The sequence below is a fragment of the Ursus arctos genome, unplaced genomic scaffold, assembly GCF_023065955.2.
Source record: "Ursus arctos isolate Adak ecotype North America unplaced genomic scaffold, UrsArc2.0 scaffold_26, whole genome shotgun sequence".
NCBI classification, from domain to species: domain Eukaryota; kingdom Metazoa; phylum Chordata; class Mammalia; order Carnivora; family Ursidae; genus Ursus; species Ursus arctos.
Genome location: NW_026622941.1, coordinates 26,977,979 through 26,997,913, shown reverse-complemented (window position 1 = coordinate 26,997,913; position 19,935 = coordinate 26,977,979). Strand labels below are relative to the sequence as shown.

Below are 19,935 nucleotides of genomic sequence, written 5' to 3'. Positions count from 1 at the left end.
ACTAGTAGTTTAGCAGGGATGGAAAAAATTGTTCAAACAAAACATTTACCCATGATTTGCTTGTTGCTCATAGGTTAGTCACTCACACTTCTCATTTTCCAACTCTCCTTAGAGTTGGGCCTTCCATTAAGAGTCTTCAGGGTCTCCAGAAGCACATCATTATCCTGCCCTAATGAAGAAAGCCTGCTTACCCTACCAAGCCCCCTCGCAGTGTCCCCTAGACATCCCAGCTTGAAACCCAGGAGTCCTCTACTCAAACTGTTATGCAAGGGGTCTTTATTTAAAATAAATAAGATGGTGCTTGCTATTCTCAAGAACAGTACAGTCCAAGAGAACTATTTGTGATGATGGCAGTAACCTCTGTATGCTCTCCACCAGCCACAGATGGCTGCTGAGCCCTGGAAATGAAGCTGGTGTGACTGAGGAACTAACGTTTTTACTGTCGTTAATGCTAATTTAAATAACTGCGTATGGCTAGTGTCCACCATAATTGGACAGTGCAGCTCTAGAACTTCTGAATGTTGTAAGATGGGACCTAAAAATCAGAGAAACACCTTCTACATTCATGAGATAAGACCGTGTCCGGTCTCAGTGCCAATCGCATTCTTCAAGCTCTTCACCGAAAGGGGCCCCTTTCTCTCCTGTTCCCTTCTGCAGTTTCAGGGTCATTGCCCCCAGCTGATTCTCACCTGTGCTTGCACTCCCTCCACCTTGGCTGTCTTCTGCTTTCCAGCCCATCTGTCTACCGCCGGCCTGTCTCCCTAATTTGTATACCTCCCATCTTCAGGAGCTTGTATTTCTATTTTACACAGAAGACAGCTGGGCCTGGCAGACTGGTGTCTACCTTAGTTATATATAGAAGAGCTTTGCCCTAATTTTTTGATAAAATATAAATCCATTATAAGTTCTGGCTTTATTCCTGTCCCAATCTCAAGCTATTTTAGAACAAAATAATGCTTATGGTATGCTCACATGAAAATCGTACCAATGAATTCATTTTAACCATCTTATACGATGGGTCCTACCGCTTTGGCCCATTCCACTGAAGCTAATAACAGCCTCCCGGGAAAGGGATGGCAGCTGTCAACCCGATTTTTCATACCACTCTGAAAATTCCTGAATGTCGAGGGCTTCGAAGTTTCTTAGAAGGAGGGGCAGTCCTATTAATTCCTCAATAAGCTTCCATGAGTCTTCCTGCTTTCAGAAGTCGGCCTGCCTGGGTCTTGTATGGGTGACCAGCTTCCTCGACCCTGGCTTGGGCCACCCTCCCTGGGCTGGGACAGAATTCCCCGTGCTGAGCATCCCAGGCCGTTGATCGCCTTGCTCCCGGGATCCGCCGGCGAAGCCCCCTGCACACCTGTGAGCGGCTCTCACCTCGCGGCCGAAGTCGGGGCACGTGGGGCGGCTGCGGCCCGGGGACGATTGGGATGATGCGGCTGATCGGGGGGAGGAGGAGGATGGAGGGCAGCGGCAGCTGTGCGCCCGCGCAGGCGTGAAGAGCGCGGCGGGCGCTTCCGGGAGCCGGCCGGTCTGCGCCGCGGGGCGCGCGGGCCTCGCTCGGTTTCCGCAGCTGCGGCGGAGGAAGCGGGGCAGGGTTGCGGCGCAGGAAGCGGGGCAGGGTTCCGGCGCAGGAAGCGGGGCAGGGTTCCGGCGCACCGGGGCCATGCGGGCGCCGCTCGGGCCGGGTCTGCCGCTCTGGCTCGCCGTGGGCCTCCCGCAAAGCCTGGGTGAGCCCGGGCGTCGGGGCTGCGGGCCAGGGCTGCGGGCTGGCGAGGGACACTGCTTTGCTCCCTCCGCCACGGAGAAGGAAGGGTGAGGGGCTGTGCAGGCCCAGAAGTTCCCAAAGAAGGGCCTGCGTCAGGTTTTCTTTTGGAAATCGTTTGGGTTCTGGAGTTTAAGGTTTTAGGCATTTGTTCTAAGGAGCTTTCTCCACGGAAAAACAGCCAAGTGCAAGTAATTTAAAGCCAAATATCACTTTTCTGGAGTAGCATAGGTTGCTCTCCAGTATCTTCAATACACCCTAAATTCTTTTTTTTTAAGATTTTATTTTTATTTGTTTATTTGCCAGCGAGACAGCCAGCGAGAGAAGGAACACAGGCAGGGGGAGTGGGAGAGGAAGAAGCAGGCTCCTAGCGGAGGAGCCTGATGTGGGGCTCGATCCCAGAACGCTGGGATCATGCCCTGAGCCGCCCTGAGCCGAAGGCAGACGCTTAATGACTGCGCCACCCAGGCGCCCCAATACACCCTAAATTCTATCATGCTTCCTGCCGAAGTAAGCCCGGAATGGATCCGGGGGCGGGGGTGGGGGGTCTCCTCCCACCCCGGGGTCTTAGTAAGGCAGCTCAGGCGGTAAAGGAGCGGGGCGCCCTGAAGCAAGTTCCAGTCAACATGGGGTAATTGTGGGATAGTCTCAAGAATATCTTGAGAAAAGAAGGGGGAGAGCCTGCTGCTGAGTGATGTCAGAACGTCCGTGCCAGGCCAGGAAAATCTGAGCTGGAATCTTGACAAAGTGAATCCTTACACGAGGTGCTCAGGGTGCGTGTGCACACACACCTATGCTCTCTGCCACACAGGACTGAAGTGTGGGAGCCGTGCCGATGATGTGAAAAGTACAGAAACTGTCCTGGAAACTGGGTTCTTCCCTAGAATTTCTGGTTGGAGAAATTCACCAGTCAGTGGACATCCGTGGCAGGTCAGTATAACAAAAGCATTGATTTCTTCATGAGAAATGGTGACGTTTTCTCTTGTTTCAGATACCACAACTCCAGGTCAACATGTAATTTTTCTCTTGACCCCACTCAGCCTCTCTTTTCAGAAAGTTTACTTCATAGGACATTATCTTCCTAACCAATTATATTGGTGGTAACTTAACAATGTTATGTAAGGAGAGTTGATTTCAAATGTTTCTAAGGGTCATGACATCTATGGGGAGACGTATATTATGTTTGTGCTTTTCTTCTCGGGCAGGTCTCCCTAAAATGAGGTGATCACCACTTCTGTGGAGGAAGCTTGATCCAAGAGGATCTGGTTGTTACCGCAGCGCACTGCCTGGCTGGCCTCAGTGAGTAAGTTGGGGATTTCCATGACTTACCAAACCTCAATTCGTAGCAATAGGACTGGGAGATTTGAAGATCTAGATACCATGACAGATTCAGTCTCCATCCCTTTCTGAATTTTTCCACCTGGTCCACCCACTCACAAACCTTCCTGATTCCCAGAAACTTGTATCAAGGTTATCTTGAAGATTTCGTGTACTTCCTACTCTACTAATCAGAGACCCAAAAGATCCCAGCTATCCTTGATAATTCGTGGAGTTAGTGGTGAGGTAGAGGTAACGGTTACTTGTTCTAATAAAGTATTGACGTCAAATGTTAAATGGGTGTTCCAAAGTTTTAATAATCTGAGTTTCAGTCATTAGGAGGGGAAATTACTGTAGAAATAACAGATACTTAGCTAGACTGAGAGTACTAATAATAAGTAGGAGAGTTCTAGGAACGACTTTTATATCTTATTAAAAATGATGGAGCAGGGACACCTGGGTGGCTCAGTTGGTTAAGCTTCTGCCTTCCGCCCAGGTCATGATCTCAGGGTCCTGGGATTGGGTCCACATCAGGCTCCTTGCTCAGCAGGGAGTCTGCTTCTCCTCCCTCTGCCTGCCACTCTCCCTGCTTGTGTTCTCTCTCTCTGTCTCTCTCTCTCAATCTGACAAATAAATAAAATCTTTTTAAAAAAATAATAAAGCATATATAGACTGGTACAAAAGGAATAAAGAGGCCACACTTAAATATTTTATGCAGAAAGACAATTGGTGGTAGGGGAAAGGGTTCACTGAACGTAAACACTCTGATGGAAAACCATGACTTTTTACAGATCCCTATAATTTATAGGCAATTATAATAGTAGTCATTAATAAAGGTGCGTCTCCTTTTAAGACTTTAGAAATACTTAAAGTTACACTAATCACTTTTCATTTAATTATGTGAAACCAAGACAGTCTTTTCTGGCAGAAACAGCTATACTTATTGAAACATTTTTCTTCGGTTTTAGGAAGCAAATTAAGAGTCTGACTGTGATTGCTGGGCATGACAGCCTCTCTCAGAAGGGTGAGCACGAACAGAAGAGTCCTGTCTCAAAAATTATTAACCATCCTGAGTACAACAGACTTGGATATATGAGTTCTGATATTGCACTGCTCTGTCTAAAACACAAAATTGAGTTTGGTAAGTAGGGGAGTTAGCATATGAAAAAACGTAGGCGAAAACTGTTGTATTGATTCTGTACCAATTAGCTTTAATTTCTGTGTATATATCTAGTAATATTCGAATAGCTAAGTTTTGTTCCTTTTTAAAATTTTGTTTATAACCTGTAAGAAGCACTATACAGGCTATCAGTCCCAGACACAAATTATGTGTACTCAATCTGCATTGTAAGTACTCCTTTGTCTTAGCTGGGTTACATTCCAGACTCACACTCAGCTCTAGCCAGGGAATTTGGGGCATTTGAAAATGCTCCCAGGGACTTCTTTCTGTCATTTTTGTGAACTAGATATCTGACACTCTCTCAGCACAGGTAATCTAAACATTTGGATAAGAATATTAAAAATCTGTTTTCTCAAAATGCACAAGAGGAAAGTGTTCAGTGGCCTCAAACAATGAAAGAGCACAAATCTAGAGGAGTTGGCCAGGTAACGAAATGAGCCATTGCCTTTGAGGCATCGAATCGATCTTTAGGAGCCTAGAGCTTTAATTGGTCAAGCAAGGAGGTGCATGGGAGGGGGGAGGGGGGATGGGAGAGTCTGGCTGGAGCCACCTGCTTAACCCCTGACTTCCCCGACAGGTGACGCTTTGAAAGGTAGGGGTGAAAAAGAAGGGGAAATATGCCACATAAAGTGAGGGAATAAGGAAACTCACCTGTTTGATTACTGGCTCCGTAACCACGAGCAAGCCTTCATTCAAGTTTAACGCTGGAATTTCCATTCCCGGTGACCAAAGGAACTATTGCCCCATGTTTCTGTTCCCCTTTATAGAAAAGCTATGAAACTCCATTTATGGTAGGGAGGTTCACTTCCTCTCCTCGGTTCTCGTAATTGCGTGTATTAGGTTTGAGCTATCTGCTAGACATCCAAATCAGTCAGACTCTCCCCTTCATCACTCCCCCACATTTGCTCTTGTTGCAGCCACTGATCTCCATGTTGCTAAATTCAAAGGTAAATTCTCAGTCCTCAGCTTACTTGAAGGAGTTTTGACAGAGTTGCTTATACTGTCCTAGAAACATTTTCTTCACTTGAGTTCCAGGAGTCCCTTGGTTTTCCTTCTACCTCCTTTTTCACCCTTTCCTACTCTTCCACGATGATACCTCCTCTTCTTCGTGAACTCTTACTGTTGGCGTGCTTGTTCTCTATCTGTCCTCACTTCTTTAGTGTCCTCATCCAGGATCAAGGTTTTAAACACCATCTGCGTGACGACTATCCCAAATAATGTCTATCTTTATATTACATATGCTGCTGGGACTACTAGGAGTTGTATAGCTAACTGCCTACTGGTCAACCACCCAGATGGCTAATAGGCATCTATCTCAAACTTAATATGTTTAAATCACAATCTTGATTATCCCCTAGATCCTAAATCTGCTTTACCCATAGCCTTCCATTTCGATTACTGACAATTCTACCTTTCCTGTTGTTTAAGCTAAACACTTCACACTGCACCTTGATTCCTCTTTCTCTCACATTGACACACTCTATATATCTTAGCACCCTACTCCAGACTACCATCCTTTCTTGCCTGGGTTAATTTTAACAGTCTCTAAAATTGTCTTTAACTTCCTCTTTTGTATGCCTAATGTTTGTTATTAGCCCAACAGCCAGACTAATACTTTTTGAAATATAAGTCACATTATGTCACTCTGTTCAAAACACTTCAGTGGTTCTTCATTACACTCAGATGGGAATCAATATTCTTACCAGTTGACATCTCTGTCCTCCTAGCTCTGCATCTAATCTATTGTGTGTACGTATGTGTGTGTGTGTTTTTCCACTAAACTTTTTTTTGCTTAATCTGTTCCAGCCATTCTGGCCAGCTGTTCCTCAAGCATATATGAAATGATGCCACTCCTGGGACTTTCCATTGTCTTTCTTCTTCAAATGCTTTCTGCTCAGATAACTGCCTGGTTTCTTCCCTCGGCTTTTCAAGGCTTTACTCAAATTCAAGGCTTTACTGCTCAGTGAAACTTGCTATAACTGTGATATTTAAAATTACACTTCCCAGGCCATCCTCCCTAATCCCCAGACTTCAGATCTTCTTTACCCTACTCTGATTTTTCCACCGCGATACTACCTAACAACCAAATAAGTTATTTTATTTGTTTGCATTCCCACTTCCCCAACGCACACTCTTGTATGTAAGGGATTTATCTTTCTGCTCATTCACTGAGGTCTAGAAGTGGGCTTGCCACAAGTAGGACTCAATTACACTTGGGGAAAACTATCCTGTAAGAACAAGGGTCTACCCTAAAACATTAGTAGTTTTGGAGGATCATGGTGGTGCATGGAACACGGGATTATGTTCTTCCTTGTTTTACTTTTTCTGCATTTTTCTGAATTCCTATAAATATGAAATAGTTTTTATATATATGTTTTAAATATGTATTTTAAAATAAATGTCAATATTACATTTGGGGGGACGTGTAGAAGCTATTAGATCACTAGATGTCACTTTCCAAATATATTCAGCATGACTTGTCTATCTATAAACCTTATAATTTTCCATTGTTGTTTTTCCAGGAACTGCTGTTCAGCCAATCAGTCTTCCCCATAAGGATGATAAGTTTGAAGCAGGGATTCTATGCATGACCAGTGGATGGTGCATGATCTCAGAGAGTAAGAGGCATCAAAAGGGTATAATAATAGTTCTTCTAGGTTTCTTTGCCCATGAGAAGCAGGAATTTTATTGGCCACAAGTAATACATTTATCCTATTTTGTTTTTACTTTTTTCCCCTGAGTTATGATGCAGTGAGAATTTCTGGTTGTCTTCCCCGTAAAAATGACTACACTTAAGGCTGTACGTAAAACTTCTGGTGCCCATTTTGGTGAGGTGTGTCAGAAAAGGCGAACGAGCAGTAACTATGACAGATGAAGAAGAATACAGTAAAGGGGTCATCAGGAAGTAGCAACAATCGTTCAGCTTCTTTGTCTTTCATGTTGTGATTTTTTACAGTAAAGAATTTCACAAAACACTGCTTCATTGATTCAAGGTTTCCCTCTTGGGGAAACTTCAGTGAGGACAGTGGTTGACTAACTTATCAGACTGTCTCCACAGCATCAGAACATTCAGACGTCCTACAAGTAGTAGAACTTCCCATCGTGGATAACAGAATGTGTAACAGTGTGCCCAAGGGTATCGACTTTCCTCTCCTGGAAAGGACCGTGATGTGTGCCAGTTTTCCTGATGGAGAAGAGAATGCCTGCCAGGTCAAAAGCATCGAACAGCTTTTGATCAACCATCAATTCAGTATCATGTAGATGATAGTTTATTCCGCCTTTCCCCAGGAGCTGCTTTTGCAGGATTACTGCTTGAAAATTCTTTTTTTGTTCGTCTTTCTACCATGCTTCTACTGAAAAAGTTTACTTGACCTGGCCTGAGAGTATTACTTCCTGTCCAATGCCCATTCTTATCACTACCCCTCTTTTTGGAGAGCGGGAGAGCGGGAGGGAGGGAGGGAAGGCAGCGGAGGTGATTTCAACATTTCCAGCCTAATGGAAGGAAGCAAGAGCACTTTGGCAAACTAATTAGGTCTATTGGTGAATTAGGTTTCATTCCACCTTTTGTTAAACCTGGTGATTTTTTTTTAAAGCCTTTAATGTAGAACGTAGTGCTTACCCGGAATTTGACCAAAGATGACATAGCTATAGTAATTGTTGGATAAAACGTGTGAATGACCTCCCAAGGCTGACCCAGCAATTTACCAAGAAGACTGATCTTCACAAGACAGAGAGGGAAAAAGGGAGACTAATTTGTGAAAGACAGGAGTTTTAAGTTTTAGATAGAGAGGATAATTTACTTGGAAAGACATTTCTTTTTTTCAACTGGAGGGGCAGGGAGTCTTTATTCTTCCCCAACAAGCAGCTTGAGACCGCTATGGGAAGCTTCCTAAAATTATCTGTTGGAAAAAGTTTTGACTTTTGTTCTGGGGAGGACGGGATGGGGGTGGGAGGCGGTAGCAGGACAGGGACCAGGAAGAGTTTGGAAGGGAAGAGATAGAAATTTAGAAATATGCCACTTTCTAAATCGGAGCATGGGTAGATTAAGGGTGCTTTATCCTACCTGCATCCTTGAGAGACAATCCTTTTTTGGATTAAGCCCTCAAACAATCCTGTGCCTTTTGAAGAGAGTTTAATCTGACACAGAATCGACACATGTTCTCAAAGCAGCACATGATTATGAAGGATTAGTAAAGAAAGGATCCGAAAATCATGGGTTCTTTATCCTCTAGTGTGAGAGCCAACAGTCCTTTACATGTAGCCCCTGGGACAAAATTAGGCTTCTGTCCTGTTCTCAAACGCTTCAGCCATTGCATGAACTTGGAGACTCTCTTCACTGGCGCTATAGGCTTGGATATGACCCAGTCTTTCCCAGCAATTCCAGGTGACAAACTAGAGTGGAAGACTGTTCTGTAAACTCCCCTGCTCCTTCCAGTGATTTGGAATGTACATGGTTGTTCCCCAAACAAGTAAGGGCAAGAGAGAAAGTAAGTGTTAGCTTGACAAGATTGCAGGCAGAGATTAGAAGGAAGTTACATCTGGGCAAAAAGAGGGTACCTTGAAAGTAATAGTGAAGAGACAAAAAGATGTCCCAAAAAAAGAAAATTGTTGGACAGTAACCAGTGGGCATCTATGCCTCTACTACTTCTCTGAGATGAGTGCTGTTGTTGGTGGGCCTGCAAAATATTTTTAACTATTGAATATTTTCAAGTTCTTTCTTTTTCTGTCCTATGAAAGGGAGACTCTGGAGGTCTGTTTGTTTGTAGAAGAGATAGTGGAATCTGGGTCCTTGCTGGGATAACTTCCTGGAGAGCTGGTTGGACTAGAGATTACACTTCTTTAAGAAAAAACCATAGAAGGGCATCCCTGGGCATTTTCTCCAAGGTGTTTGAGTTGATGAATTTTATCACTCAGAATATATGCACAGGTAGGTGTGATTTCTGTGAATTCATCCTTTCATTCTAAAGCAAAAATCGATCATGCTTATTTCAAGGGTAGTTACTCTGATATGTTGCAGATAATAGAACTAATCTCTAAAAGGACAAATATGTCTGATTTTCAATTCCTAATCCAATGTATAAGAACTTAAATCTCTAAATTCATGAGAACTGATTATCTTTCAATTTAACTTAAACTCGGACATAACCAGGATCTTCAAGTTTACGTTCATGTAGATTTTCAGGAGATTTGGGTCATTTGTTTGTATTTATAAGATTTAAAAAATAACCATTGAGAAAGGATTCTTTCTTCATTTATCCAGTTGACGTATCTCTTTCCTCTAAAGTAGTTTAGAGCACTAAAAATAAATTACTCCTCTCCCATTTCTCCCATTCACCTTTGTTAATTTTACTTGGCAGCAGTGGAGGAAAATAAGGGAGGCTTTGGAGAGTTATTTTTGTGTTGCAGCACTAAAATCTAGAGTAGGAAAACAAATGTGGGTCGAGAGATGCCCAAGCTGTCCTCAAGAACTTTCCTGCTATTTGGGAAGACAAAGGAGTAAATTGACCGATGTGACAAAAGGTAAATTGTGGATGTGCCCCAAGAGCTGTCAGATCACCAAGGAGAGGTCTGAGGAGCTCAGTCCTGAGGGACCGGAAGGTGTGCCATGCAAAGGGGTAGCATCTGTGCAAGGAATGCCCAGGAGGCAGCCTCTGCTGAGCAGAGAGGTGTGAGGATGCACAACCTAGAAGAACAGCAGTTTTGGGGCGCCTGGGTGGCTCAGTTGTTGGGCGTCTGCCTTTGGCTCAGGGCGTGGTCCCGGCGTTCTGGGATCGAGGCCCACATCGGGCTCCTTCGCTGGGAGCCTGCTTCTTCCTCTCCTACTCCCCCTGCTTGTGTTCCCTCTCTCGCTGGCTGGCTTTCTCTGTGAAATAGATAAATAAAATCTTTAAAAAAAAAAAAAAAAGAACAGCAGTTTATACAAGAACCAGATTTTTTCAAGGTCAGAACCCAGAGCATCAGAACCTAGCGGTCTCTCCATCCCCCCCCACCATAGTCCACGATCAGCCACCTCGCCGATGACTCGAGAAGCACCACCGTGACTCGTCCCGCTGAACACCAGAGCTACCTCTGACTAGAGCAGGCTGACCACTCACTCTCATTTGGGCATCAGAGGGAAAGTGTTCTGTTCATTGTCATTACTGCACAGGGAAATTCTGTCCTGGCAGCAATTCTATTCAGTTTTCATCATCTGGAAGAGAAGGTTAAAAAGATTAATAAGCCCCGAACAAAGGTTAATGATAACAGTATTTTAAAACGGCCATGAAATCAGCCAGTAACAGTTAATTCCACAGTCAAACGAATAGCAGAACGTGACAATTTATTTAAATAACACTGCCTTCACATCATCTTTCTAAGCTGCTCATCCCATAGTTGCTTATTTTTTCTAGCTTTCAACAATTAAAATGTGACACTGGAATCTGAAATTTCTGAGTGCATGATAGAGACTTGCCACGTCATTGCTAAAATTTGTGTACTTTTACTTTAGTGTTTTTCTACGCAGGTGTTTTATTAAAACCCCAGGATATCCTAGTGAGAGATGGAGGGAAAAGCCATATGAGGTCCCATGTGCTATAAATTTGAAGCCTCAGTGTGACTCATGATTTTGAAAACTGAATAAAGAAATGTTAAATCTGAAGAACTCAGATAAAGAAAAGAACATTATGATTTAGAAATTTTCTCAGTGAAATCTGAGGTCATAGCATCTAAAAACATACATTCCCATAAATATAAATTATATAAATTACACAGCTTCAATCTGACTGTGTACCATATGTCTTGAAATTCTGTTCATAGCTGAGGTAAATAATCAACTTTTTTCTACATTTTGAAAGCTTGTAGATCTCAGGGAACCGTGTTATTTGGAGAAAATGGGAAGATTTGTTACCCCCATTCCAAAGAGGACAGCTGTTCTCGTAATTGGTATGTATCCAAGGTAGGAATGATTCTTGGGTTCCCCCCAAAATCTGGCCATTAAGGGACTATGTTTTGGCAATTTTATCTAGTATCTCAATTTCTCAACCTGATTAACATAAAAGTCTATATATTTCACCTGATATTTTGTGGTTGGCAAGTATTTGCTGACTGTTATTTCTGATATCCACTAATACAAACCATCAACACAAGTAGTATTAAGACTGGAGCTTACCTGAATTGATGTATTCAAATATCCAAAATTAACAGCCTCTGGTCGTGAGATTGTTATGGGGATTTAGTGATTAATCCTTTCCTACTGATTTCTGTAATAATGGTAATATTTTGTTAAGTTTTGCCTAGAAGATGAAAAATAACTCATGATCTATAAGCTTCAGTGTCTTTAAACTTTTTCTACATAACCTGTCCCCTCTATGGCTAAAGTTATGTTTAAGCTTTAGGAATAAGTTTTGCAAGTACCTCACTTCCTCAAGTGTTGTAAAATAACTTTAAATCTTGTATGAGCGTTGAAAAGTATTCAAAGGTAGGTCACAGTTCCGTGAGTTTATAATCTGGAAAGAAGAAAGAGCTTGATAAAAAGTACTATACTATAAAACACAATCAAATAAGCTTTATAATCCACACTGCCCAGGTGTAGGGTGGTATTATGGAAAATGGAGAGACTAATTCTCACTGCAGTGGTTTGTCCAGTGTGTGTGTTTATACTATAGTTGAGAGAGAGGGGGTAGGAATATGTTAGTGAAAGGGGTAGTATTGAAACTAGGCATTGAAAGATAGTTACAGTTTTGTAGCTTATGAAGTCTTTTGCAGCTCTAGAATCTAGGAGATTTCAACAGATCATTCCAGACAGAGGGAATTATGTGTAAGCAGTGGTCAGGGAGGTGGAGAATATCACGGTTGTTTGGACAGTGTGTATCACAGGGCAGCTGGAGAGAAATGTTAGCATAAATAAGAACTAGCGTAGCAGAGGACAATGTAGATTAAAAGGCTGGTTGGATCTTAATTGTAGAGCACCTTAAATTCCATGAGAAGAAGCTTAGACTTTTTGCCATAGGCAATGGGAAGCTAAAATGGTGGCAAGATTATAATTTATGAAATGAATTTATAATGACTGTAAATACTTGTACGTACAGAGAGGGAATGATAATGGCTTAATTGAAGCCCATATTTAAATGGCTTAAAAGTCTAAGTTGACTGTCTGTGCATCAACCTACTAATAATATAATACCAATAAAGCCTTTGCCATCTTTTCTTAAACTTTTAGAAAAATAGCATCTAGAATAAGAGTGAGAATCCTGTTTTATTAGAATCCTGGGTGGGGGGAGTCGGGAGGGATCTCCAGGTACAATCTTTAGAGAGGGACATTGATAAGCTTGAAATTATCTGAAGGACAATGGCTAAGATGGAAAGAAAATTGAAATAGTATCTTGGGAAATATGGTAGAAGGAAGCAGGAGTGGTTTTGATCCAAAGAAGACTTGAGATGAGGAAGGAACTTAATCTCAGGAACCACTACAGATGTTAGCAGGAAGCAGATTTCAATCCAAATAAAGTATAATTTGAGAGATCTCTGAGACTTAATGGCCTTCCTCAGGAGTAATGAATTTCCTTTATAAGTAGGTATTTGAGAAGAGCATGGATGGCTATGGGTGAAGTTCTAGAAAGCATCGATACATTAAGTTAAGAGACTGCAGATGGCAGCCAGTTTACCCCCAAACACAGAGAACCTGCAATTCAACTTAAACAATGAAGTATTGAAGAGATTTCTGCAAGAAAGACTTTCAAGGCGAAAGGGGTTGTTATTAGTGTTAGATATTGCAGAAGTCAAAATGAGGTCAGATAAAATGCCATCGGATATTTTATTATAAATATAGTGGCTATTATATATTATAAATTTAGTGGCTAATTCCATAGGATTGTAGGATCAGGAGCTATATTCATAATTGACTAAGTGATTGTTGAAGACTGATATCTTTTCTTCACCAAGTAGTCAAAACATTTTTATCAAAGCTTTAAGATGTGTCAGGCACTGGTTTAGGTGCTAGACATACAGCAGTGAATGAAACGGACGAAAATACTAACTTTGTGGGGCAAGTTGGAAAGTGGAGAATTACTTTATAAATAATAGTAGGAAGTGGTAAGTTCTATGCAGAAAAACACAGCAAGAAAGAGGGATGGTTGTGCAATATTAGAGAAGGTGGTCAGGGAAGACCTCACTAGAAAGATGATATTTGAACAAAGGCTTGAATAAGATGAAGGAGGGAATCATACAGGTCATCTTAGGAAGGAACGTTCTTTGCAGAAGGAACGGCATGTGTGGGGGAGGAAAACTTTTGGTATATTTGGGGAACCGTTGGATCAGAGTGCTAGAGCTAAGTGAGGGGGGGAAGTGGTTGTGGTTGGCATGACCAAACTTACAGGACATAAGAAGGACATTGGATTTTACTGTAAGATGTGCAGCCGTTGGAGGAGGTGAGCAGATGAGGAGCGTGACCTGACACATTGTATTGAAAATAGACATTAGATGGGAAAGACCAAGAGCTGAAAGACTAGTTACCGCAACAGTCCAAGTAAGCATGGTGGCTTGGGACCAGGTTTGTAACAGTAGCGGTGGTGAGAAGTGGTGGATCCACAGGATTTGATAGTGAGGTGAAAATGTGGGCTGTAAGAGAGAGCCTTATGACTAACCTGAGGGGTTTTGACCTGCTAGAGGGATGGAGCTGCCTGCCATTGTTTTCTATGAGAAAGACAGTTGAAGGGAAAGAGGAAGATGGGACTGTGGCTTTTGGGTAGTAGGACAGGTTTCGAGAGAGAAGCAGGGGTTGTTTTGGTTTTGTTTTGTTTTGTTTTGTTTTGTTTTGTTTTGTTTGGGGGATGGGTTAGGCTTAACTGTGCTTATGAGGAGAAGAGGGAGTAAGGGAGATGAATCAAGAGAAATGTATAAATACGTGGAGGAAGTTTCATGAGAACACAACAAAAATGAATAATTACTTCCCTGGGAAAGCAAAAAAAAAATTTCAGGTTACCTATAGGAAAGTTAAATAAATTTACACTAGATGCCCTCTTAGTACTTATAAGGTTTTAGTTGCTTCAAGTTTAGAGGATGAAGTTGAGACTAAATAGTTAAGATTCGTAATAGCACGTAAGAACTAAAATAAGGGGTCAACGAGAGATGAATAAGGCTTTCAGCAACTTTACAATTCAGTATTAGCATGAATTTATACTGTATTTCAGCACATCTAAAACAAACTGGTTGTAAAATTCATTGGCATTTTATGTATCGATAAAGAAATAAAAAATACCCAAGATTAGGAGATTTCCACATAGACGGGACACCAAAGGCTGTACCTTCAGTATAAGGCTACACAAGGCACAGGCCCACCCACGTGGAAAGTTGCGAGCCTCAGCCTTGACACCGGGTGGGGGGGGGTGGTTAAAATCTGAGAATTTGAATCACAAACTAATACTTATGCAGGTCTGTTGTCTAAAATGTCCACCACCAGTATAGTCTGAAACACCTCAAGCAGAAAAATTAAGTAGCATGCAGTTGGTAGTGCTCCTAGGTGACTGACCAAAGATAATTTCTTTCTGGAAGAATTGTTTCCATCTAAGTTTAACAGAACTGTAAGACTCCATTTTAAGAGCCTTCTGATTTTAGAATGTCCAAATGTGGGGGGTGGGGTGAGGGTGGGAATGTGCTTTAGAAACGTAATAAGATATGGAGTCAATTTGCATACTTAGTGATTTCTCTATTAAGCTAAACAGCCTTGAGAATGGTAGAAGGATTAATTCCAGATGGAGTTAATTAATGGTAAGGTAGAAACAGATAATGTGAAGAAGGAGCAAGGACTTATAGTTTCTCCAAGCCTATCTTAGTTCTGCTAGGTGGTAGCTAAATTCTCAGACATGGCAGATACAGGTCACTCAGGTGGTCTCCCTCTTTCCAGGCCCATGAGAGACATTGCATTTCTTAGAGCCTAGAACAGTGTCTGGCGTATAGTAAAGCTCAATAAATATTCGAATAGGTAAATCAATGCTTAATTTTCATCCTCCTCCCTCACTTAGCTTGACTAGGCCTCAGAATCCTTTTGAACACAGCAGTCACTAACAATAAATCAGGGGATTTGAAATCTGTTTTCTATCTCTGAGGTAGAGGTTTTGAGGTAGAAAATTGGATGAACAGGAGAAAGTACTTGCCTTTGAAGCCATAAAGCCCAAAGTATATTTCCTACTATGTGTGAGGTGTGATGAATCTTTAATATCACGTCAGTTTTCTTAGTTGGAGGACGGGGAGTACTTTCTCCCTGCACTTCAGAGGGGTGTGATGAATCTCAAGAACGGTGATAGATGTGGAGTGCCTTCTCAGCTGAAGTGCCTAAAAAAAAAAAGTGAGCTTTATAATATGCTAGACAGCTTATTGCTTTCTAAATTGAAGTGCTTAAAGAGTGATTTTTAATAATATTTTAGGCAGCCTTTTTTTAATATCGCTGTTCAAGATGATGGACTTGAAAAAGCAAACCAGGGAGTTTCTGGTTAGGGAGGAGAGATTTGGTAAGAATTATTGTGTTTGGGCTTTAGAAACTGCGCATTAAAAAGTTGGATAACTCCTGCGGTCCTGAACATTACTACTTGAGGGCAGTGAGCCTGTTCACAGGTCTAAGGTGGTTGATAAAGACTGTCAAGTTCTAGAAGCTTGCTCTGACGTGTTAGCTTCCAGGCACGATTGCTTTGCACTCAGATGAATGTGAGACATGGACGACGCTAAGGATTTATGGTCTGCTGGGTTTTCTTTTCTTCAATAATATGAATTCCTGTAGGAAAATAAAGGTGGAGGATGATGTGTTAAATCATGTAAGACTACCTTCAGAACGTTTAGACACATTCCTAAAGCTGTTAGTAAAAGGTCACAGCTGACCTTACCGGGAATTAGATGACATGGCAGCCGCAGGGACTGTGACCCGGGCTGACCTTGGAGGATGTGACTGGTTAGAGTTAACATATGCAGCATGGTCAATCCATAATTCATGATCCATAATTCAACTTCTGAGTGAACATTATGAATTTTCAATTAGACTATTAACTTAGAACAAAGAGATGAATCTTGGGTTCTTCAATGTATAGATCAGAATTCCAGCATTGTATAACTGAATGAAAGTTGAAGAGTGCCTTCTGGTCGTTCTCTAATTAACCTCTCTATTTGTTGGATTCATGCCGGCAATTTGAGCATCAACAAATTATTCTCACATAAGGATTCCATTGCCTTTTATCTCCTAATAGCCTTTAAAATTTTGTTATTGGTGAGTTATGAGCTAAAGCCCAGACACTAGGTCTTATTTGTCACACTCGACTGTGCCATTGATTATATTTTCTCTGCCTTCCCCTATCTAGCTTATGTATGTGGAGAATAATGGTACCAGAAGATAAAATCGTCCTGATAAAATTTACAAGCTTAAACATACAAAGTCAAGTTGGATGTGACCATGACTATCTGTCTTTACAATCAAGCAGTGGAGTGCTTATTAGTACGTATGTCACATTAATTTTGACTTGTCATGTTAGAGTATCTAAGCAACCAGAGATGTGCAGAGAGACCTAAAGTTAGATTTCTGCCCCTAGGACATCTTCCGTACTGTCCCTTTCTGGAAGGGGTGACTGTGTGTGGTAGGAGAGGAACCGATGACCAGCACATTGACTGAGCTTTCTCTATTCCCTACTTAAGTTCAATAACATTGATCTCACAACTATCCGAAACTTCCTTTCAAGGCAATATCTACGTTTTTTTTTTTTTTAACCACAAAAGTGGGTGCGTGTTTGCCAAATTTGGTAAACACAGATGAGTAAACGGAAGAAAATATAAACCATTAACAATCCTGCCACCCAGAGCTAAGTGCTGTTACCATTTTGAGGTACTGCATATTCATTTGTATGTCTGTACACACTGAGCTCCGTATTGTTTTACAATGTTCTCTTCTCTCATGACAGCAGATCATTTCAGGTCATGTATAGAATACCTCTTACAAACTGCAAGCATAATTAATAACCTTAATTGAAATGTGTTAAGTATCTTGATAGTCTCTAGAGCCAGTACAGACCTTGGTCTCTAGCATGGGCCAGTGGTAAGGACAAATAACTCTTTGCAAATTGACAGGATGCTGTAGAGAAGGTATTGTGCCAAGGGTTATATTCGTGGACTAAATGATTTCACACTTCAGGCCTGCTATTTACCAACTAACTGTTCTCTCAACCAATCAGTTGTTAAGAATCAGCTATGTACCAGATATTATATCAAGCCCTACACATATATAGAGTGGCCGTTTTTATAGCCTCTGCTCTGATGAAATTACAGTTCAATGAGTTAACCAAAGGTGTACCATATAGTACGAAATGACATAGCATAGGCAATGTGCTGTGGTGATTCAGAAAAGGTAGCTCTTACCTCAGTGGGTATTTGGGGAGTTTATGAGAACTGGGCTTTGAGTTGGGCCCTGAAGGATGAGTAGAATTGAGACATGTGAGATTGAGTTTGAGAAAGCAAATGGAATATAAAACCATTGACAGAGTGTGAGAGAATTAACCACTAAATAGTTTGGTGTACTGAGAGCAGAGAGTTCCTGGAAGATAATATTAGGAAAACACATATAAGTTTCTGCCATTTTAATGCTATTTCAATCTCTTCTCCTTTTAAGGTAAGGTCTGTGGAGGTCTGTTCCCTTCACCACTGCTGACAGAGACCAATGAGGCCACAGTCACACTCGTTTCTAGGACAGGAAACAGTGGCAGCAGCTTTGAGCTGACCTTCACTGCCGTACGGAAGAGCTCAGGAGCAAGTATCTCCCATATTTAATTCCTTGACGTTTTTATCTGATATGGGGGTAAGGAAGAGGGAATGCCTCTGGCCCTTCACTTTGCTGTTCCCTGACACTTCCACAGGTTCAGGCTGTGGGAGTGTGGCTGCACAGGTGGAACGAGGGACAATTCACTCTGCCGATTATTCTGACTTGTATCCCATGGATGTGAGGTGTCATTGCTTCTTTCATGCTCCAGAGAAACACATTATAAAGGTAAGTAACTTTCAGGGAAGCTCTCTACTTCATCAAGAGCTTAGCTGTGTTGGTTGGGCAGAACTTGCTTCATCTGGACCAGGAAATGGCCACTATGACTAGGAACTTCTATTTGCTATAGATAGATGATAGATAGATAGATAGATAGATAGATAGATAGATAGATAGATAGATAGATAGATATGGATCTATATATGTTGTTTGAAACGTTTCAGCAGTTGGAGAGAGAATGCAATGATAAGTATGCCCCCTTCTCCTCTAACTCCCATCCCGCCTCCTCATGGCGAACACTGGCTACGTATCTCGAGTATCCCTAGAGAGAGACTCTGAGCCCTTACAAACACGCATATATTCATATTGCTTAGCAGTGCTTTTTCTACTTAAAAATATCCCAAAAATCTTTCCAAATGAGTCCACAGAGCTCTTTTTAACAACTGCATAAAATTATATTATGTGATAATCCATAATTTCTGAAGCCAATTGCCTATTAAGAGACATTTAGTGGGTTTCCAGTCTTTGTCCATACCAACAATGCTAGTACATTCCTGTGTCAGTGTTTTGGGTGCATGTGGATGTCCGTAATTCCCGGAGGTGGCCTTCGTGTCAGAGGGCTTGTACATTTTAACCTCCTAGTCATTGCCAAATTGCTCTCCAAGGAGGCTGCCATGACTTACGCTTCCATCAGTGGAATAGGAGGGGGTAACTGAGGACCTTTTCATGTGCAGAGGGAAGCTTTTAAAGTTTATCTCTTCTGTTCCTTGACCACTTCTCTGGTTATGCTTCTAGTTTGTACAGTTGGAATTTGAGGACTTTATCACTGAATGTAGCCGAAACTGTGTTAATGATGCTGTTACGATTTATCCTGAAGAGGAGCACGAGTTAGGTGGGTAACGTTCCATCTGAAAAGCATGAGAGTGGCTGCAACACTTACTGGCCTCCTTGGGTGCCACAGAGTCAAATGGGAATAAGGATTTCTTATTCTGGAAACTCCTGTGTCAGAAAACCTTAGCTTTAACCCATGAGCCAACAACGGATTCACCAATAAGGTTTTTAATAGAAACGTGCAAGATGTAGAGAGCGTTTCAGAGTATTTGGAAGGTGAACTTTTCCCACAGTAATGCTGAGTACCACTTTGGCAGGTACTGAAGGTAAATTTTTTAACTCCTTTCTCTGTAAATCTCTTCAATTGCTGATATTTTTATGTCCAAGAAAAGTAACCAAAAGAAGCAACTAAAGCTGTAATTTCTACTTGAGTCTTACAGGTTCATTTTTGGAACTTACACTTCAAATATACTATCATTTCTGACCTACCAGTTCGTCTAAAAAAATGATCCCTTCCAGTCGTGCCGCCATTTCCTAAAAACCTACCACCTGTCCCGTAGCTAAGTGTTGGTGTGGGTCGGAGATCAGGAACATAGGTGGGTTGGGAATGTTTGTTTGGGTACTCAAGGCAGGTGAGTAGAGGCACAGTCCCCTCATCCGGCAGAACGGGACCTGTATAGGGTGGGCTTCGGCTGAAGCAGATCGCAGGTGTTACTTATTCACATGAAGTGTAGCCGTGTTCTGTTTGGAAAGAGGAATACCAAGTTTGGGATTTTTAACTCGCCTCTTCTCATTGTGTTCATTAATCAACTGAAGTTTCTATGCATACTAAAAATCAGATGTCTTTACCCTGTCTGTAGA

The 19,935-nt window shown here is 41.8% G+C and overlaps 1 protein-coding gene across 1 annotated transcript in view; it reads left to right on the top strand.

The window, feature by feature from the left end:
- Window positions 1–1,516: 1,516 nt before the first annotated feature.
- OVCH1 (ovochymase 1) overlaps window positions 1,517–19,935 on the top strand; it is a 73,741-nt gene continuing 55,322 nt past the window's right edge. Inside the window, 12 exon segments of the mRNA XM_057318821.1 lie at window positions 1,517–1,727; window positions 2,574–2,692; window positions 2,968–3,065; window positions 4,048–4,220; window positions 6,782–6,877; window positions 7,318–7,469; window positions 8,997–9,186; window positions 11,093–11,180; window positions 16,580–16,713; window positions 17,878–18,018; window positions 18,122–18,252; window positions 19,039–19,135. Of these exon segments, the coding sequence (XP_057174804.1) occupies window positions 1,664–1,727; window positions 2,574–2,692; window positions 2,968–3,065; window positions 4,048–4,220; window positions 6,782–6,877; window positions 7,318–7,469; window positions 8,997–9,186; window positions 11,093–11,180; window positions 16,580–16,713; window positions 17,878–18,018; window positions 18,122–18,252; window positions 19,039–19,135 (1,483 nt within the window). The 5' untranslated portion in view covers window positions 1,517–1,663.